Genomic DNA, 22,491 nt, shown 5'->3' on the forward strand with positions numbered 1-22,491 from the left:
TGATTAATCTCCTTCCTCACTCCCTCTTTCCTTGTATAGAAATATATATATATATGTATATGTCATTCCCTCTCCATGCATTACCTCTACTACCATTCCCTCTACAATTTTCCCCATCTTCCATTACCACATTAGACTATATTTGACATTAATGTCACCATTACCTCACCATCATCTCATCATTATGTTTTTTGCTTCATCACTAATGTCTAATATTAACTATCCCATACTAAGTACTATATATATATAATATGAAGTAATGTAAATTAATGTATCATAAGCTATAGTGTCCCCTTACTCTAAAGCTACCTCTAACACTAGCCTAAATAAATTATTTTATTATAGAACTTGAATTTATGTTTTAAAATATTTTCCTGCCTGTCCCTAACCCTAACTCTGCCTATCAAATATACAAATGTATACAGAGGGAACGTGGAACAACCCAGGAGAAAGTAAAATATGCTCGCTTATTTGATGCAAATTATGGCGAGTATTTGTGCCTCGCCGCTGTCAAAGATCTACAGCCACCACTGCTTCTCTCGCTATCTTCCTTGCTCTCACTTTCTCATCACTGCCTCTTTCCCACTCCCTTACCGCTCCATCCTTCATTCCCTTTGACATTCCAGTCTAATTCAAATCACTTCAATCTTGCTTTACTAGATAGTTTATAGGATGTCAAGTGTTTCCAAAGCTCTACAGTTTCACAGACTCTACAGTAGATTTTTGTTTGAGTTTTTGATTCTATGATGGTATTGCTAACTGAGAAATAGTCTCCCTAGGTGACTGCGTATCTTGTAGTCATCTACAGCCTTGGAACGCCAGTAATCCTGTGGGTGAGGTTTACTTAATAGTAGGTTCATTTATCTTCATATCTGGGACAGTGTGCAAGGAAGTGTTCCTTGTTTTCTCTGAGGCCAATGCCACATCAATGGTATTATAATCTGCCCTGTTTTCAGGCCTGACTTTCTCCTTCAATTTCCAGTCGGTGATCATTAGCCCTCCATATTGTCATCAGAAGCTAGTAAGTTTGGGATTCATCACTGTGAGTGTATACTTTCAGGGCTTTCCAAGTCACCGCAGGAGTATAGTTCTGTTCCTATCTAGCAGGGTGTTTTCCTTTTCCTTTGTTCCTGTATGTGTTTCCTAGAGGGATGCATTGTTTGCAAAACTTTCTGGTAATGTTTTTCAGTCTGCTTCCTTTAGCTATCCACTTATGTTGAGGATTTTATTAGGGCTTGAAGTTGGAAAGATTGTTTTTTGCTTTTCTCAAGGTTTATCGTAGAATTTTGCCATTTTATTGTTCTATGTTGTTACGGTTTTTGCCCTGATGTGCTCAAAAGATAATATTTGTAATTTTCCTGAGTGTATTGAGTGAAGGGATGAGCCAATTAGTTTTGTGCAAACTTCGTAAAGCTCTATGTTAAACTTTTTGCTTTTTTGAAAAGGTTACAAAGATGTTCACCTTGCCACATTTGCATGACGATTGGAACTTAAAAAAAAATGATATCTCCTATATCCTTATTTAAACAAAGAAAATAATTCTGCACAGAATATAGTTCACAAAAAATTGTTGCTGTTCTTCAGTTGTGCAATGCCATCGAGCATAGAAAAACTCTGCAACAAGAAAACATGAAGAAATAATTTGTGCCTTATTTAGAATAAAATGTTCTGCAAATGGTATATCACCCGTGACGCGCGATGCAGGTGGCAATGAAACCAGCTTTCATCATGTGCTGTGTGAGGGTTGGCCCCGGGTGCAGTTCTTCTGGTGTCCCCCAGAAGGGCCAGGGTTCTATTTTATTTATTTTTATAGAGCACTGGACACTGGGACTAAATCCACGAGTCCTGAAATGGCAGCCACAACATTTTGCTTCATATTGTGGGCAGCCAATCAGATTGCTCAGTCTTGCTGGACTATGCACGACCTGCGGGATCTCAGGGACTGATGGGAAAAAAACCTCTAGGACAACTAGAATGCTTTATTTGTTTAATTTGCGGTACTGCAGGAGTACCATGGCTCAAGAACTGATGTTATTTGGAGTAACTTCATTAATAAATGCACATTTTCACATATATTACTAGATTGCAAAGGTCAAATTTGAGTTTATTACCACAGTACCGTAAAATTGGCATGAGGAAGCGTCTTTTTACTACCTTATAGATAGCATGTAACAATTACTTTAATGTGATTTAACCTTGCTGCACAAATTGACTTCCTTGCATCTTGGTTTTCCTGATATACCTTTTGTTAAAAAATGCACACGACAAATGCCATGGCAGAAATCATATATGCAGATGCACATATTGGTACGAAGCACACAATCCTAATGGTTACAATTTGTCACATAGACTTTTTTCTTTAGGGGGGCAAGGAGTCTGATATTGGCGTAATTTGCTTTCATGTGCGTCTCGAAAATTACAGTACTACTATTTGAAATTACGCGTAATTACATAAAATGCGAATCTGTCATTTCATGATATATTTTCACGTGAAATGCACCCTCATGTCAACTTTTGTCATGAGGACACATTTAAACAAAAAGACCATGATCAGTCTTTTACCTTCTGTTGTGCCTGTGTGTTTGTGGTAAATTTTTTCAATAAATTCTGCATGTGTTGCAATTTTTTACTGCGAATGACACGTAACTGCGCAAACTGTCATAATGGTGTCATTTGGGGAATTCTGTGTAACAAGTGTAGCATGAAGTTCCTGAGATCAAGCAAAATACACTAACGTAATTTAAATTTCATCCAGGACTAATGATGATCCACTCAAGGATTCTCCTCTTGTGAGTCATGGCCTCTTCTCACATGATACAAAGGTAATAAGTACCATATTCCACTGCGCATCTGCATATATACTATGTATACTCCTTCCTAACTGTCTCATTCTCCCTCTCCCTCTCGCTCTCTTTTCCTCAGCTCTCCATTTCCCATGCTGTCTCTCACTCAGATTTTGTCTCTATTTCAATCCCATCTCCTCTTTCTATTCCTCATTATCCCTTTACCTTCTCCATCACCCATTCGACTTCACCATCCCTCTTTTTCTACCTCTCATTCTCTCCTTATGTTTCTTCACACTTTACATCTTTCCACCTATCCTCTTCTTCTGGTTTGTGGGAAATCCTTCCTAATGATGACCTCCCACATATTACAACAGATGTAGAAAAACAATATTTTCCTATATATCTTCTTGCAGCTTGAAATAGTATTGCTAAATTGATGCAAGCATCCAGAGACAAACCAGGCTCTGATAATATCTGGCCCAAGAACTACTTTGTATGTTAGCATTCATATAAAAAACAAAACTGTTATTGCCTTATGACATTTATACAGCAACAAATATAATCTTCACTTGCTGTGGAAAAATATTTTTCTCTTCCTGTGTAAGACCAACTACCTTTACCATCGCTCTACCACCCCACACCTTTAAGAACATGGAGCTTGGTTAGCCCTGGGAGGTCGAATATTGTGGTTCTCATCAGGGCAGCTATGCTATGCACAGAACTCTCACCTCTCTGTGCTTCCATTCCATCTGGATTGACGAGTGGCTACAAAAAGCTTTCTCTGTTCTCCTTCATATTTGAATATCTACACAGACAATGGATACCAAATCCTGGACGTGGGCAACACACAAAGCATGCAGCCGCCCTGTATGAATGTATTGTACCTGATGGATTTCAAGTTCAGCCATTCTACTTCAGTTCACATGACCAGTTACCTCTCTACACCCTCTTCACCTTTTGAAACGCTGCATTGAGACATGATTCTCACCTCTGCTGCAGTCGGAGCCGACATAAGGGTGATGACATCTGCATCTGACATGCGGGGGCGTGTTGGTGAGCACGCAATCTCCATGGTTACAACTGCTTTTCTCACAAAGGCGTTTTTCTTTGGAAACACAACATTTAGATCAAGTTAATATGTTTGTCAACTTTGCAGGCTTTGTTGTACCTGTATATCCTGCATGAGTTACAGTTAATGTTTCTCAACCGCTTTGTCATAGTGGCAAATAGACTTTTTAGAAAACAAACATTGGTAAAACCAACAGGTTGGGTTTAGCAAGCCTGTCATTTTCATGTTTTTTGCAAACTTATGCAACAGACATTAAACGTGTACCAGGGGAGTTACTAGAACATTTACAGCGTCACTTTCATACTGACACATATGCCCAGTAGTTAGGTGGGGCCCACCAGCACTCATTTTTGGGCACAGCACTTCATCAGACATTGACCTAGGCATAAAAAAGGGATGAAAAAGAAATGTAAGACTAAAGATAAAGGGGTAGGGAGTGCATGGTGGTGGAATAAAGAGGCATGAGGTGTACTCACGACTATGCAGTGTTGGTATTCCGCAGTCCTGACATTCGTCAGTGCTGGTTGTGGGGTCCTAAGAAAAACTTTGGGCACTGACATTTATTATTTTACAAATTAAGCACTGCATACGCCTGATCATAAAAAGGTGCTCACGCTTTTTCACGCTTTATTCCTGCAACATTTTTAGACAGTAAACTGCAAGCGCACGGCAAAGCCCCCCCGCCACCCACCACCCCCCCCCCCGCCCCCCCGACGTACGGTTTACATTGCCAATGGTATCAACGCAGCTAAACGAAATCATTAATATAAAGACAGCTACACTCATTAAGAGACACACTTTGTTTCATCGATGGCAACCACAGAGCCACATTCAATAAGAAACATCCAGTCATTACATTCAATCAGTAACATGAAGGCAGCAAGAATGAACCTGGAACAGCCACGACGATGCTCTCAAACAGGCATATTGTTACAGGCAGATGAGGCTAATCACACGTACATCTGTGATAATCCGTGACACTCACAAGCCACGTTCACTGTTGGGTGTAGTTGTGAATTGGTTTTATGTCACGTGTCCTTGCATTTTATCCAGCAGCACTTTTCATGTTGCAAATTTGAGGGCTATATTTAGAATGGGAAAAGCAAAGCAACATGTTCCACAATGTACCGAGTTCTTTTCTTAACCCCTTGAGTGCCCCGCCCTTTCCCCCTCCTGTGCCGGGCATTGTATTAGCGGGCGGGGTCCATGACGAGATAGTCTCGTCATGGGCACAGCGCAACCGCGCTCCATGACGAGACTATCTCGTCATGGGCACAGAAGGGGTTAAAAACCAGAGAGGCGTCACCCATGATCTGCAGACATTTTCCTTCTCTTCCAGCAAACACTGGCCCCTCCTCCAGTGGTCAGTGAGCACAGATAAGACCCTGATGGCACTGTTTGAAAAACTCTGTGACCCCGCAAGTAAAGCCATGTAGAGGGGCTACTTCTGCCTAGCAAAACTACTCGCTGTCGTGCTGACTTTCCAAATCAAGGTGTGTTCTGTTTGCTTGCTGCCACAATCCTACCTGGGCCTCCGTTCTCATCTTCATATCCCCCACTGGGCGGTGGCAGAGTTACTGCCCCCATCAGGATTCCGACATTCGTGCCCAGAGACCTCAGGTGCTGAAAGCAGTCCCCAAGGGAATATGAAGGGGAGAATTCAGAATTGCCAGGGGAACGGGACCACGAATTACAGGTGTGCCAGTATTTTTCATTTTTTCAGGGGAAGCCCCTTTTATTCCACACCCCCAGAGGCAATGGGACCAAGGATATTGTTTATTTTGGGGTGCAGAATTTACACCTCCAGATCCAGAGCACTTATGATGTCCTTTGAATACCACAAAACATGAGTATAGTCTGCTCTAAAAACACCTGGAATAACTCCTACACATTCAGGAACCAGCAGCCGAATTTAACTTAGGTATAAAAACCAAGGAACCATGTAAGAGATACTCTCTAATGCTAACGCAGGCTTCCAATAGACTGGACTGCAACATTTAGGATAATGCATCTAACTGGAAATACCTTTTCAGTCCAAGGACTAAAACTGAAAATTGTAACACTGCTACACACTGAACAAAACCTGATATGGACATCATATGGCAATGCTCAAGAGCAGTTCATGCTCACAGCTGTGGCTGCAATGGCATCACCTTCAAACACGATTTTGTATCAACTCTGCTCAGTGAATATACTTTATACCTCTATGGTTGCCTGCATAACAATGCGCCGGGTATTCCCGTATGTGGGTCCCTGGCTCACTGTGCCACTGGATTCAAGCAAGCCTGGCTGATGAGGGGGATGCCCCAAAACCGGTCCCAGGATGCTTGTTTCCGGTCCAGGGAGGATCTGGCTTGGTAGTTCGGGCTGGACTGTTTCCATGAGGACCAGGGTCAAGACTGATTGGCATATGGCTGGGTCCAAACTGGGGAGGCATGGTGAGCAAAAGAACGATGGATTTAACCCAGATCTCTTGACTGGGGGTGAATGTTTGATTTGCTCTGCAATCCGTCCATCATCTGTGTCTCTTTAACAATGAATTACTGCATAGTTATCCACTCAAACCTTTCTTGTCCTTATTCTATGAGGTATGCCCACCTCCTCGCAGGCGCCATATGACCTAGGTAAAGCAGAAAAAGACTACCGTATTGTACCCTCTTTTTCTGTTCTTCCCTTCAAGTCCCCGTCGTAAAGGTGGAACAAACCCCTAATCTCTTCCTATTGTGTTGTCTGCATCCAGTAGATGGTGCTGGGGGCCCGAGCCTGGTCAATCAGCCTCCTATCTTTCTATTTTATTCTGTTTCCCAGCCCCAGATTTAGTCTTGCTGAGAGCTAGGTTCTCTGGCTGGAGGATGGAATTAATGCTTCAGTAATGGGATTCGGAGTTGTGTGGTCACTTCTTCTTCTCATGTTTTCTAGCTCCACTGCAGTGGTGTAGATGAGTGGCAGAATAATATCCTTCCTAGGCTAGTCTTTTAGACTTGTCTGGAAGTGGTGGTTCCAGCCACTTGACTGGTATCAGGCTCCATCCACTTCCTGCTGCAGGATCCCTGTGATGATGCTGCTTGTGGGCTTCACTGGACACTTTTAAAGTGCCTGATGTGGGTGAGGATTGTGGTTCTCCTCCCACCTTGAAGGAGCATTGTTCTTCTTAGAGACCTTTGCCTGTCCCCAGTTGGGTACATCAGCCTTGTTGGGCTGCCTTCCCATACCAGGTAAGCGGGGACCTTGGTGGGTTTTGGGTGTTGATGGATATGGGTGGGGCAGCATATCTAAATTGGATGGCTGTCTCCTGTTGGTGGGCTGCTTGTCTCTGGAGTGTCCGTTGTTTGAAGGTAAGTCCCTTTCTGTGGCTCATTTACTCCTTCTACTGGTGGCTCGCTGTCCATGGTCATAGGGGCCGGGCATCTGTGTCCCCATGGTCCTGGGTTGGGATTTGCTCTGTTTCCCCTCTTCTCTGGCCTTTTCTTTGTGTGGAGCATCCCTCATGGCTCTGATGAAGCAGGTCTCTTCTTCTCTGCCAGTATAGTATCAAGTGTACTGTGCTGGCATTGCCTTCCCTATCATGGGAGTGGGCTGCCTCTGCACAGTGGCCCTTCTGGAGAGCTTGTGAGTTTGGTTCCATTGTGAATAGTGTCCTCTTTCCCTCATCTCTTGTGATGCAGGGTGCTCAGGGTTTACCACTGGCTTTTCTGGCTAGGGCTAAAGAGGGTGGGAGTCTCTCCTCAGTGGTCTTTCTCTTAGGTGTCCATTCTTGGCTCACCGACCTAGGCTCTCCGTAGAAAGGTTTTCATGCTGCCCTCAGGTGGGGATTCTGGTCTGCATTAGTTATTTTGCTTTCCTTTTAGTCAGCCTCCTGCTTGGTGAGCTGCAGTGCTTTGCCATTTCATGTGTTGGCTGTTCTTACCAGTGTTTGTGGGTCTCCCTCTTCTGCTGGTTGTGTTCTCTACCTATTCCCTTTGCTGGTCCCCTCCGGGTATCTGCCTGGGCTTAAACGTCTAGGGTTGGAGGGGGCACACTTTGTTGGCTGGTGGAATGGGCTCATCACCTCCTGAGTGGTAATGTTCATGTCTTCTTTGATCCTCTATTTTTGGCTTTAATGCACAGTTGCATGTTAGCTTGTTCATTTGTGCTTATTCATCTTACCATCTGAACTTTCCCTCGACCGCTGAGACCTTGCTACCTGACCGATGCCCGGTGGAGCTACCCCGATAGCTATAGGGGAGATGGACTGTGGATTCCCACCTCGGCTGTCACCTACCCAGCCGGACATTGGGCAGACCTTCCTTCGTCTCTCCTGCCGTTACCTTCCCCCTACACCCTTCCCTCCTACCCCTATCCTACCTGGATCCTGCACACACTTCAGGACATTTACCCTGTGAACACTCCCTCGACCGCTGAGACCTTGCTACCTGACCGTTGCCCGGTGGAGCTACCCTGATAGCTATAGGGGAGATGGGCTGTGAATTCCTTCCACGGCCGTCACCTACCCAGCTGGACATTGGGCAGACCTAATTATCCTTCCTCCATACTATTTAAATCTGTTTCGTATAACCGATGTAACCGGTAACTGTTTTTAACTGTGTAATAATGTGATTCCTAATGTAAAGCGCTCTGATACCCACGGGTCTAGCCAGCGCTTCTAGTAACTTCTAGTAACTGATGTAACGTGAAACTGATGTAATTTTGTAATTTCTGTTGGAACCTTATGTAAAGCGCTCTGATACCTCCGGGTCTAGCCAGCGCTATATAAAACTCTCAAAATAAAATAAATAAATAAAATATTCGTCAGCCTGGGTGTGCAATGGTTGGGGTGATGCAGGTGGCACTCCCTTGGGTTTTCTGCTCTTCGGTCCTCTGAGCTGGCTATCCCTCATTCTCAGGTCAGGACTCCGTGGGGGCTCCTGCGGCTGTTGGTTGTTTCAGGTGCTTGTCTGGCTGCTATCCTGCCCTCCTTTTTTGGGGTGAGGGTTTTTCTGTGATTTTTTCTGTCCCTTGACTCTCTGTATCAGACTGACTGGACCACTCAAGCTGCCCCTCATGCTCAGGGTTGGGGTGAGGCTTGCGGGTTTTAACATGAGCCCGGTCTCTGGATGACCGTTTTTTCTGGTCATTTCCTTCCCCATTCTCTGGGGTCATGGCCATAGTGTCACAGTCACATGCAAACAGTGACATTACTTCAGCCACATTCACACATGTGAAAGTCATACATACAGTGCCAGTCACAGAGCTGTTACTTAGTATCAGTAGACAATTACATTTGCGTTGTATTTTCTAAATACTGTAAACTCATCTACTTTGTAACAAACTGAGAGGCACAAAGAGCCAACATAAAATAGACTTTATGAGTCCCTGCCTCCCCCCACAAAACTTGACAATATGCGCACGTGACATAAATTCATGAGAGTGTGTTGGGGTTGACAACTGAGCAGCATGAAAGGAACAAAAATGGCCGACCTACGTAAAAATCTGTGACCTTTCAGTTGCAAGGAGTTTTTTTTTATTTATTTCTGGAAAGCCTTCTTTTAACCAGTTTTGCGTCGTTGTTCCTGTAAATTGCCATCTTTACCTCTCAATCCTGCTGACGTCCCCCCTCAATTAGCTGGCGAGCCCATATGGATTTTGGATCAAGGTTTCAGGGCACTGTGCTGTGAGACAGGCCACGCTCCGTGCCGCCTGAGTGTTTCCGAGACCCGGAGGCAGTATCGTATACAGGCCGCGAGGCCCTGAATCAGCACGGCAGCGCTTTCCTAAATTATGAATGAGTTTGAAATGCTAATGGGGTTCCGATGGCTGAGGGAACAGCTGCCCACATCGCACCGCATGTTTGAGTGCTGTATTTAACCATCATATCATGTCTGAAAGGGGATCAGCTCTACCTGGGTGAAATGCCTCACTTAAAATGTCAATAAAGCCTGTACGGTAAATAACAATCTGCGGTTTTCGAAAAAAACGTTCAGTCCAATGGCTCGAACAGGTGTCCAAGAAAGAGGCTGGAATCATCCCATCTAGTTTTGTAAAAGAAAGCATTGCACAGATCGACTTGAAACTTAGAAACAAGAGGAACATTTTCACATGAATCTGAGTGAGAGGAATTGTAATGAATAAAAATGTATGACCCAGTTAAAAATAAACACAAAAAACCAAGAAGTGGCAAAGCCAAGAGGTCGAGCATTGGTTTTCACCCTTTTGACTTTTTCAATGTTTATTTGGTTTGGATAGAGTTTTTGCCTAGCTTTACTACTGGGAAAGCTTCTAGGCCCTCCTCACTCAAATATTTGATACGAACAAAAACATTTTGGGGTCTCAAAAGCAATACATTGCCATAATAGTCCCTTCGCTGAAGGGAACCACTTTGTGTGTGGGTCTCCTACTCATGAAAGGGCAGATCAATTACACTAAAGTTAGCCAATGGCTATAGCGGGCTGGCCTAGTGCCTCATGCGGTATGCTGTAGTGGGCGGAGTTAAAATGTGAAGAGTTTTTGTGCTGATTTTATTATCTCCATGTCCGTGCTGGAAGCAAGCTGATTTTCCAGAACTGTCTTAAACTATTGCAATTTGCATTCCTGGAACTTGTGGCCAATGGTCTGGGAGGAAACGTTTACTGGACTTATTACACACATAATTCTCTATTAAACTCTACTACATTCTCTGTCACTCACATAGCTCTAATTATGGTGACAAAAGAAATGATAGCGGTGTGATTGGACTGGCGGTCTACCCTTCACGAGATTTTCTTAGTCCTGCTGGGGCATTGTGACTTTAATTCTGCACGACACTCTGGAAGCTCACCAGATTTCACTCTCACACTGCTCCTCCCTTGAGATAATAACAAGCTTGTCTAATCCTTTTGTCTGCATTTGTCATTTGCCTGGAGGTGTTGCTACAGTTGAACACGTCTTTATGCATTTCATTCATTCTATGATGGGCTATCACCATTCGATTTTGATCTTGGGTTATTTTAAAAGCTTTCAGTGCTTCCCTTTTTAATCACCTTGAGGTGGCGGGGCTGAAACAATGGGTTACATCTCATACACACTCCCAAGATCACATACTAGATTTGGCATAGGCCCCCCCAAACCATTGTTCTTCTGAATATTACAACTCAGGTCCCCACTTGGATACACTGTGACCTTATCTCCTGCTTCTCTACCTTCCAGATATAAAACAACCTGCATTAGCTACCCAGAGGAAAATCTGAACAAGATATAGGAGGACAGTGACTCTACAAGTGCTTACAACTCTTCCTGGTAGTATCACTGAGCTCTTTCCACCTCTACATCCAAACTGAACTCTTATGTGGGTATCGGGGACTGGACGAGTTGCTGCATTCCACCTTGGCCAAACTCTGCAACCATTTTTCACCTTTGAGAGAGGGTCTCGTATGCACAAAAGTCCATCCTTCTAAACTATAGTATTCTGAGCTCCTTCTATGGCTTGAATTGTGCTTTCAGCCTTCTATCAGAAAATAGACTGTGTCAACCTGAGCTCGACAAATAAGCTGCTGGTCATCTTAGGTCTACCTGAATGTGTGCTCTCGGGTGCCAAATTCACAAGAACATGCCATTCACATTTCTCATGTGGGGAACCATATGAAAGAGCTTCTACAGATACTTAGAAAGGCCCCTAATGTCTTTGAGGCTTCTGACAGCTTGCAAAGGGGTGATTCTACCCAGGCCATTCAGGACTAATTTGCCGATAAGATATGTTTTATCCAAGCTTGAATTACTCCTGCAGAGGCCAGAAAAAGTATTTGACACCTCACGTTACCTGTTCTCTTTGGACCAAAACTTGTAAAGTACCTCTACTATCGGTAGAAGTGATAAGTTTCAAAACTTGTTCATTCTTACCCCTGTTTGCTAATTAAGGAGTGTAAACTCATAATGGTACTGGTTATTACAGAAAGTGATAATACCTTTCTGGCACTTAAAGATGCTTTGATGTCTCCTTTATTGAAAAAACATGATTTAGACCAGCCGAGCTGTCTAATTTAAGGCCCATTGCTTACACTTTTTTACTTGCACAAATATTGGAAAATCAATCCAGCTATGTTGAACAATAAAGAAATATTGTCTGTTAGACCTCTTGGCCACCTTTCACCCATGGAATCTCAAACTTCTAATCCACTGTTTTCAGCAGGTTAAGGGAGTTTGCCATCTCTCCCAAACGTTTCTGCATTAGTTAAATTAAATTAAATGACATTTAAAATGTTGAATTCAAATTATTAGCTTTCTCAAGCATAATCAAGCATAAACAAATTAAACTAAAAAGTTAAAAATGTAAAAATACATTCCTACCTAAAGTAATGGTTTTATTCTGCACTAATAATTATCAAAAGGGGTGTATAGAAGGAAATAAAATAATTTAATTATATTGTAATAACATTTAATCTTACCTTATTTTCAAAGCAACAAAGGATGTTAAGATATTTTACAGTAGAATAGTAAATGGTTTATTTTTATGATTTTTACATTAAATTATATTTATTTATATTTTTAACTGTTTGAAATAAATTAATTTAATAGAACATTACTTTCTATGGAGGGTTTATTTCAAGTCCTTACTACCATTATTTTCTATGATTGGGTGTTGCAGTATCTATGGTTTGCCATATAGGATGCTAGACTTACGGCTATTTCTTTTTGGGCAGTGCTAATTTACACTTGTACATTTGGATCCACTCCCTTATTTAGGGCTTGAAGACATAGTCTATGCATTTGAGTAATTTACACTCAAATTTGCAGCTTAAAGTAGTAAAGGTACTCAAAAGTGTAAGAGTAAATTATATGTGTAAATTACTCACAAGTGCAAGTTACATTTGAGAATAGCCCCCTCACTGTTTTTCACCATGATTGGATCTTCCCACTGTTATTCTCACTCAAGTGGTCAGAACTGTGAGCGATGGATATCCGACACTACAAGGACCGATTAGTCAGCTTACATGCTGCTATTGCGGCCTCATGCTTTCTTGCCTTCCACCATTGTTGTTGGAAGAGGTATAGTGGCCCAGGCAATTGTACATTAGTGTCATGACCACTGTAGTTCTATCTGTGGATGCCCATATTAGGATCTTGTGCTTGGCTTTCCATTGAAGTTTAAGAACTGTGCAGCAAGAGTGTTAGCAGGGCACGGGCATTTTGACTACGTCATTTCTACTCTCTGTAATCTTTGTTCAATCCCTGTCACTTAACATGCCAAGTGCCAGTTTTGACTCTAATCTGCAAGTCCATGCATCTGGACGGTCCAGATCACTGGAAAACAAGATTTTTACCTATGTCCCCAGTAGATCCCTGAGACCTCTAGGAAAGGAATTTCTGGAAGTTCGCAGTATCACAATTGCAACCTGGGGGAACACAGGAGTTAACTGGTGGAATTAGAGAGCTGATTGGTGCACGGCACTCTGCCTCAATTTAAAAAAAGGTTAAAACCTTCCCTGTCTGAGGTGGAATTTGGTCATTATCTTTTCTGCTCTACCTGCTGCATGTGGTGCATGTATTCCCTTGGGTCTGGACGCCTTACAATTGATAGTAGACTTAACTCAGTTCAAGTCCTGCCTCTGCGTTTGGACATGCTCTGTTGTCTTGAACACATTATATTATTCCTTCTCCTCTCCCTCCGTACATATCTCCATTGCTCACCTTTAAACAGGAAATGTTGAGATAAAAACACACTCAAGGCAACATTGGAGACAGTATAACACTGTAATGCTGGTCTCCCTTCTCCAAAGTTCTGCCTCTCACCTACTATAACAAGATGGGAGCAGATGTGAAAATACTACCAGAGAGTGCTATGCTCCGCCCTCAGTAACAGAACATCAAACAACTGCCATGCTGTGTTTGCATGGCCTGGTGGAAGAGAGGGTATTCCATTGGTGGTTGAGCCTTACAGCTCTTATCTGGTGGGAAGAGATTATCCCTGGGTGAGGAAGTGTCTATACCCAGGTCTTAATACAGCCCTACGGCATCATTTAAAGTGAAGGGTGCGAATCGCCAGCAAGCCAGGTCACCAGATGCCCTGGTCTTCATTCCCCTGGCAGAGTGCCACCTGCCAGATTAAAAGATCTCTGACTGCCCAGCAGTAATCTGTACACCTTCAGTGAATCCATGAGCGCTCAGTGAGTGCCATTATTTTCACCTGCTCAGTCTTTGTTTTTCTAAAACAGACTCTGAAAATAGGAGTCCTGGGCAGTACAATAAAAGTATCAGAGAGTTTTCTTCCTGCTCTTTTGGCTTATGGTTTGTTTTCCCTGCCAGAACCTTCATGCAAACCCAGTGAGGGTTGCCTTATTCTAATTTTATAGACTGTGATCCCACTGTCCAGTGGTGGACAGACCTCCAAGGCTTCAGATATCCTAGCTAGCCAGCGTCCCACCATCGGAAAACCTGCAATTCTCCCACAGGGGAACAGTGAGATTGGAGGGATGGGAGACCTGTCAAATTATGTTTAAATCATTTTATTGTTTAGAATAGGTATATTAGAAAAGAAGAATACAGGAAAAAGAGGAGCAATACAAATACTCTCACCAACATCCATTGGCCGGTGAGGTGGCTAAGAGAGAGATACAACGAGAACAGAATACAAACACGGGAGTGGACCCAATGATAGAAAGGATAGATGGGGACCAAACGGGGGGGGGGAGAGTACCAGATAGGCTATCTTAGGAGTGTCATGAGGTGCCAGATACTAGGGATCCTCTGCTGGATAGCGCTGGTGTAGAATGTGCCCAAGACTTTAAGTATTTGAAGCCAGTTCCGTGGATGGCGTCTCTTTTGGTATTAGGCGATGTATGCAAAGGTAAATTGGGCATGTCAGCTCCCTGAACTCCCCACTGAGAAGGCTAATGCAGGGTCCCCACATCTTTTCGAATCATGGTAGTTGTTTTTCTGCTACTGCTGTGAGCTTTTCCATCCCCAATAGATCCCACATCTTGTGAAGCCAGTCAATATGTTGTGGTATCGCATCCATGCCCCATCGTCCCAACAGGGTTTGTTCAGCTGCGCATAAGGCCAATGTAATCGCGCGTCCCTTCAGGGATCAGAGAGGGTATGTTAAAGGGTTGGTGAGGCCCAGAAGAACATAACTTGGGAACCTGGGGAGTTCGGTATCAAAGATTTCATCTATAGCATCTAATATCTCCTGCCAAGATGTCTGTATTTTAGGGCACTGCCCCAAGAGGTGTGTCAATGTCCCAGTGTCTCCACACCCTCTCCAGCATTTGGGGTCTCCTCTTTTCCAATGCACTGTGCGTTTGGATGTATAGTACCAGTAGTGAGCTATCTGTAATAGAGTCTCCTTACCCGTGGCAGACCATGCCGCTGTATTTGCATGTTTCTGTATGTCCGACCATTCCTTCTGTGCGAACTGTCTGCCACAATCCTTCTCCCATCTCTCCTGTACTTTTGTTTTAGTTTGTGATTGTGATGTGTTCAGGAAGGTATATATATCTGATATCAGCTTTTTATCTGTATGTCTGGTGCTAAACCATTTTTCAAAGGTTAGCAGTGGTCTACACGCATAGAGCTTCAAGGCTGGTTGTGTGACCCAGTGACGAATAGTGGTGTTTTGCCAGTATGCCGAGGAGGGAAACCCATATCCTTTTTTGAATTTGCTGAAATGACATAATACCCAAATGATCAAATAGGTCGCCCACTCTCTTGCAGTTTGCCTGCTGCCATGGCACGTAAGCCGAACCGTGTAGAGCTGGTGGGAAATCTCGGTTTCCCAGAATGGGGTTCATGGGGGAAAGTCTCGAGGATAATTTCTTCGGGATTGCAACCGCATCCCAGACACTGACCGTAGCTCAAAGTATCGGGGAGAGATCTACTCATTGTGGCCGGTACGGCTTAGGTAGCCAGGGAATCTTCCATATGTGTATGCCTGTGATGGCGTGATCGATGAACCACCAGTGCTTCTCCGTAGTGGGCCTATTCCACACTGCCATATACCGGAGCTGAGCTGCTTGGTAGTAATGTTTTAGGATAGGGAGGCCAAGGCCGCCACATGAAGGTGGCAGGTATGTCAGGCGTTTGGCGATGCGCACCATTTTCCCTGCCCATATATAGGGTTCTATCAAGTGTTGTAGTTTAGGTAGAACCTGGGGTGGGGGAGGGAGGGGCAACGTTTTCATGACATATAGTATCTTGGGGAGAAGGGTCATTTTAATGGCCGCTAGCCTTCCCAGCCAGGACAGCGTATGGTCTTTCCATTTTTGCAATTCTGCGTCTGTGTCTGCTGGTAGGTGTCCATAGTTGCTCTCTGCTGTTTGTCTAACTGTGGGATGTATGTGAAGGCCCAAATAGGTCACCCCCGGCATAGCCCATGGATACGGGTAGAGATTCTGTATGATTTATGTGTCCGGGGCCGGTGTCGTGAGGTTCAGGCGTTGTGATTTTTGTGTGTTGATCTTGAAACCTGATACCGCACCGAATGCTTCCACCTCTAAAACAAGCTTTGATAGAGAGCGGAGCAGGGCCGACATTATCACCATCAGGTCATTTGCATATAGTGCCAGTTTATTGTCCCTCCCTCCCATCCTCACTCCCACTATCCCTGCGTTTTCCCTTATTCGTTCCGCGAACGGCTCCATAAATAATGCATATAAGAGCGGGGACAGGGGACAGCCCTGCCGGGTTCCCCGTTCGATGCAGAAAGGCAGAAATATTGCCCCATTCCCTCTTACCCTCGCCAGGGGCTTTCCGTAACCCGCTAAAATCCATCCTATAAATCTAGGTCCTAGGCCCAAGATCGTAGGACAGCCTCTAGGTATGGCCAATGCACTCTATTGAATGCCTTTTCTGCATCCATAGAGAATAAGAGCGCTGGCGTCCTAGTTCTTTGGATCTCATCTAATAGATGGCATAGTCTCTTTGTGTTGTCGCTGCAATTGCGCTCTGGAAAAAATCCGACCAGATCCGGGTCAGTGAAGCCCTGCATCATTGGGGCTAGGTGCGCGGCAAGGATCGAAATAAAAATCTTTGCATCTACATTAAATAGGGAGATGGGTCTATATGCCGCGCATTGAGTTGGATCCTTGCCCTGCTTGGGTATGACCGTGATGTTAGCTAATCTCACTGTCTCTGTCAGGGTGCCTGTTTTGTTAAAGGAGTTATATAGCATAGTAAGGATCGGGGCCAACACAGGGACAAACAGTTTGTATAATTCTGGGGGGTATCCATCATGTCCTGGTGCCTTTCTGGACCGGTAGGTGGGATATCGCAGTAAGTACCTCATTGATATGTATGTCTTTCTCCAGGGCATGGGATTTTGGTGGTCCAACCTATCAGTTGGTGTGTGATTCAGGTAGGTTGCTATATCTGCGTCTGAGTACTCTTCCGCTGTATATAATTCCCTGTAAAAGTGTTGAAACTCCTGCACTATATACTCATCCTGTTCGAGCATCTCCCCTTGGGCATTTACAATTGCGGTCACCCTCTGACTATTCGTCCGTGCTCAGAGTCTCTAGGCCAGATGGCATCCAGTTTTGTTCCCTTCCATGTAATATTTCTGTTTGATCCGCAATAGGGCATATTCTGCCATATCCATATCCAGGGCCCTAAGCTCCTTTCAAGCTATAGTAAGCTTGTGGAGTATTCAATGTGTCCCCGTTCTTTTGTACATTTCCTCCAGTTCTCTGACCCTCCCCTCTAGTGTACTCCATTTCGCATGTCTCTCTTTGTTGAAGCGGGCTACAATGCTAATAATGTGCCCCCATATGACCGTCTTTAAGTGTCCCATAAGAGCGCAATAGGGGTTTCGGGCGTATCATTTATTTCCAACAAGGCCTTCAGTGCTTCTGTAATCATAGTGATCACTGTCTTATATGTAAGTATTTTGAGATTTATTCGACAGGCGCGGTGTCTGTGATCGGACATATGCAGGTTCAATTTGATATAAATAGGGGAATGGTCTGACAGCGCCACCACTCCAATGTCTGCCTCTTGTGTATAGGATGCTAAGTAGCCGGTGGTGAGAAAAAGGTCAATTTATGCATGTGCTTGGTGCACTGCTGAATAGTGGGAATAGGATCTCTCTGTCGGGTGTTGTTTGCGCCAGGTATCTATAAGATCGTGTAGGGCTAGTTGGTGTTGACCTTGTGATGATAGCGTGCCTGTGTTACCCACCCTCTGTGTCGAATGATCCAGAGCCGCATCCATTACCAGATTAAAGTCCCCACCTATGAGCATGTGCGTATCTGTTGTTTCCATCACCCGTCCTATTGCATCTAGGATAAAGGGTTTTTGTTGTTTGTTAGGTGTGTACATATTCGCAATAGTCATGGAGTGGGCCCCACATGCAGTACACAGTGAGAGGAGGCGCCCCAGAATTTCTGCTTGGTTACCAGTGACTTTAACCTTGAAATGTGTGGCCAATAGGATCGCTAAACCTGCCTTTTTCCCCTCACCCTCAAAAAAATACTGACGGTCGAACCTGCGAGATCTTAATCGTTGCCAGTCTGCTGGAATCAGATGCGTTTCCTGCAATAGGCATATATCGCATTTAGATTATTTTAGCATAGACAGAAGTGCCATCTGCTTTGCAGGCACATGGAGCCCTCTCACATTATAACTAATTATTCTGACCATCCCTCAGTTGAGTGTGTTGTGTTCGTGGTAATTCAAAGGATAGCAATCCTGAGCCCTCCCATTGGGATCTAAGCAGTAGGTAGTCCCCAGTGAGCAAAGGGGTGAGGATGTGGTCCCTCGGCTAGACGGCCGACTTTGGTGCTGGAAACCAGGGTTCGAGCCTCGTGGTCGCGTCCACACTCTGTGATTCTGGGCAAATCACTTAATCTCCCCGTGCCTGAATGTGTAATGTAAATACGGTGCTGTGTAAAGCGCTCCAATACCTTCGGGTCGAGTTCGTGCTATATAAATATGCAAAAAAAAAAAAAAAAGATCAGAAAAGTTGAAAACTACCAAAGGAAGAAAGAGAGAAAACAAAGAATAAACAATACTCATCAAAGACTGGACACCGATTCCCCATCCAAATCGTCCAACACATGAGAAGCAGGGTACATGGTATCGGGGGTGCATCACAGAGGTCATCCAAGTCCTTGGTCCGTGCACCCCACCGTCCAGTCAGTCATCCAGTGTCTCAAGGTAGAGGTGTGCCCCCGGTCTGCATTCGTCATCGTGGAGATCCAAAGATTTATTGTTCTTATGTTGTTGTTTTCGTTGCATATTCTCCACCCTCTTCATTCTCTATTCTGTTCCTCCCGCACCTCCTAGTTCTGTAGCTGTTTCAGCAATGCTTCCCTTTCTGTTTGACTTTCTATGTCCGACGACTTGCTCACTTTTTTCCCCCTTGGCCGGAGGGATCGCTGATTACGATGTCTGACGGTTTTGGGTAAGTCATCGTCTCCCTCTGGTATATCGTTGAGAGCAGGATTGTCTGTTTCTATCAGGTCTTTCGCCTCCTCCAGGTTGCAGACTGAACGAGTTTCACTGGCCCGCACGAAGGTGAGACGGAAAGGGTGTCACCATTTATATCGAATTCCCTTTCGTTGCAAGAGTTCCGTGAGGGGTTTTAGTTGGCACCTTCTCTGCAGCGTGATAGGGGACAGATCCTGATATAGCCATATCTTTATGCCTTCGTAAATAGTGTTGCGATCTCTGGATGCCATCATAATTATTTCTTTTTGGGTGTAAGTGAGGATGTCTTGTGGCATCCCAGGCATTTTGCGGGGCGGCCAGCTCTATGCGTGCAGTCCAGGACGATGTCTTGTGGAGCCAGCGTGGGGGCCACATGGTGGAAAAGTTGGCGAACATACGCATGCAGCCCGGTCGCAGTTGCTTGCAATGGAGTAACTTTGATACGTATATTGCCTCTCCTGGATCTGTTTTAAAGGTCTTCCATCCGGTATTGGAGCTCAGCATTCTTCTCTTTGAAGGTCCAGGAGCTCTCTGCGGTGAGTGTCTAGCTCTTCTTTTCTTGCATCTCCCATCCGCTCCGGTGAACCTACTCTTTGGCCTATGTCACCTACTTCTTTCCGGATCTATTTCACCTCAGAGGCTATGTCTTGTTTTAGCACCGCAAAGTCAGACCTCAATGCTCCAAAGAGGTTCTCCAGGAAGGTTCTTGCCACTGGGGCTTCCTCTTCCTCCTGCTCTCCCACTTCCTTCTCAGGGCTAGCTTTGTGTCCCAGTGCCAAGTTGCATTATACAGCCCTTCCTCTAATGGCCTAGTTGAGAGAGCCAATAGGTTCTTAAAGGAAGGTGTACAAACAGCCATTGCATCAAATCTTGATGTAAAGGATTTCTTGCAAGAAAAAGTTTGGAGTTACCTCACAACACCCCATTCCACAACGGGTGTAACACCTTTCAAAGCGCTAAGAGGTAGAGAGGCTAAATCTAAATTAATGCCAAATTGGTTTACCAATTTGGATGCAGGTTTAGCTTTAAAAATTAAAAGGAACACTTTACCAAACCCTCAGATTGTTAGAGATAGGGTGTTTGGCAAGCAGTTACAACAAAGGAACTATTATAATAGTACTTCTTCGGTACGTGGCCCAGAGTTTAAGAACAATGATTGGGTGTTGATTAAAAAACCGCATAAAGTTTGCAAAGGCCAATCTAAATTCTCTGTTCCAGTTTGCGTCATTAGGGTCACAAAATCTTCTGTTCTTTTGGAGGACAAAGGTTGGTGGAACAGGAACAATGTTGTGAAACTTACTGAAAATCATGACAAAATTTTTGACAAGGTTTATGAGAACAGGTTGGATGTGGATGATGCACAATTTTCTTTTGGGCCAGATTTTGAAGTTCCCAAAATCTCAACTAATGTAAATGTTGATTCTCATTTGAATTGGGCTACCAGTTTTTCCAATATTGTTCCCATTGTTAACACTTCTGATTCACCATATTGTCATCACGTGATCAACGAGTATGTAGAGTACCTGCTAAATTTCATGATTATGTTTTATATTAGTGTATTAATTTTGTTTTAATTTATTGTATAAGGGGGGGTATGTAGTATACTGTTTGTGTAATTCACTGTCTCTTTAAGTCGGTGCATTCTATGTTCAGAATGGTAGTATGTCATGTTAGGTTCTAGTCATTTTGCCAGTTACTATGATGTTCCTGCTATCTTGACAGCTGTGTCCGTGGGCTCTTTGTTACTCCTTATTTACTGCTTTTTCATGCGTAAATAAAAGACCAGGATTACTACCAGGAGTTCCTGTTCCCTGTCTTTCCTGTACACTACACACAACCGGAGGTATCTTTACTCCCTCTGCAGTGGTGGCAGGCAGGGGATCCTGTTCACTCCGCCCGTGCGGGTCCGTGTAGGCCTTCTCAAGGGCTTCTCTGTTGCCCGTGGTCAGCACAGAGTCCCAGCTCGCATCAGGCATGCACCCGGGGCTCCTCTGCCCCTCTGCATCATCCGCAGCCCGCAGGCACATTTGTTGAGTGTTCCGGCATTCCCCCTGGTGCACTGGAGGCTCCCTTGCTGGCGTTGAGGACAGCTCCCAGCTATTCTGCACTGGTGGCTGGTCCCGTGTAGGCCTTCCACTGGACCTCTCCGTAGCTCACCGCTAGTCGGGTGCTCAGCTCGCGAGGGGAGTGCATTGATCTCTCGCTGTCCTGGCACGCCTCCCGCCGTCGCCTCTTCTTGCTCCGGGCCACCACCGTGTCTCTGCGTCTGGCTCAGGTTGCCATTCTCCGGGAGGCACTGACCGGCGCCATTTTGCCTGACAGCTGCCGATAGCACTGGAGGCTTTCCTTGACTTCTGCGTAGTCCGCAACTTGCGGGCACGACTGCCGAGGGCTCCAGCAGTCCTCCAGTATACTGAAGATTTTGCTAGCTTATTGGGGGCTAGAGGGCAGCACCCAGTTGTGTTACACCTGCGGCAGATGGCGGAGCTCACAAGAATCACTACCACTCAGCCGCCATCTTGGCCACGCCCCTCGAGACCTGTCAATTTATAGTGCAGGTCCCACCCTACCACACTCTAATTCAGGCTCTTGGCCCCAGAATGTAAAAACTCATACAGTTTTAGCCTCAATAAACTGCTGTAAATCTTATATCTGACATAATTTATGACAAATATATATTTAATTTACAAATTAAAATGCTGCAATAATTCCTGCAAATACTTAGCAATTGTTTTGTATCGATTTGATGAAGTGATAATAATGCGGTGACTTTAATATCATTGATGCTGAAAAGCTTTTATTGTGTCTTCACAAGTGACAAAACGCAGTTGTATTTGGGGTAGATAAGGTTCTTGACGGTTAAACAATTTCCCAACGCAATATATGTCATTGTTAAACAAATACTTTTTCAAAACATTTTGTCATCCCTAATTCACTTACCTCTTTCACAGTAGCGGCCCCCGAAAAATGGGGTGCAGGAACAAATGACTCTGAGTCGTGGGATGCAGGTCCCCCCATTCTGACATGGGTTCTCCAAGCACCGATCTAAAAGAGACAATGTGAGTCACAAGTTGAGCTGTGAGCTGCTCTGTGCTAACAAATATAATAACAGATATGCGCCAACAAGTTTTCCCTGATGTTAAAGGATACCTTTTGAGGCACCTTCTGAGCTAGAAAACGTTTGAGAGGCCCTGGCACCAGGGTCTCATGTATACATGGACTGCACATAATAACGCCTAGAAATGCTTGTGAGTGACTATACTA

General features: G+C 44.4%; 1 protein-coding gene across 2 annotated transcripts in view; it reads right to left on the minus strand.

Annotated features, from left to right (window-relative positions):
• The window catches only part of HABP2 (hyaluronan binding protein 2), a 227,122-nt gene that overhangs the window by 129,651 nt on the left and 74,980 nt on the right, over positions 1 to 22,491 (minus strand). For both annotated transcript variants that reach the window (XM_085603357.1, XM_085603356.1), the window contains exons 3-4: positions 22,168 to 22,272; positions 3,775 to 3,891 (exon numbers count right to left, since the gene is read on the minus strand). In XM_085603357.1, the coding sequence (XP_085459483.1) occupies positions 3,775 to 3,891; positions 22,168 to 22,272 (222 nt within the window). The remainder of the gene's footprint in view (positions 1 to 3,774; positions 3,892 to 22,167; positions 22,273 to 22,491) is intronic.

The sequence above is a fragment of the Triturus cristatus genome, chromosome 1_2, assembly GCF_964204655.1.
Source record: "Triturus cristatus chromosome 1_2, aTriCri1.1, whole genome shotgun sequence".
Taxonomy (NCBI): domain Eukaryota; kingdom Metazoa; phylum Chordata; class Amphibia; order Caudata; family Salamandridae; genus Triturus; species Triturus cristatus.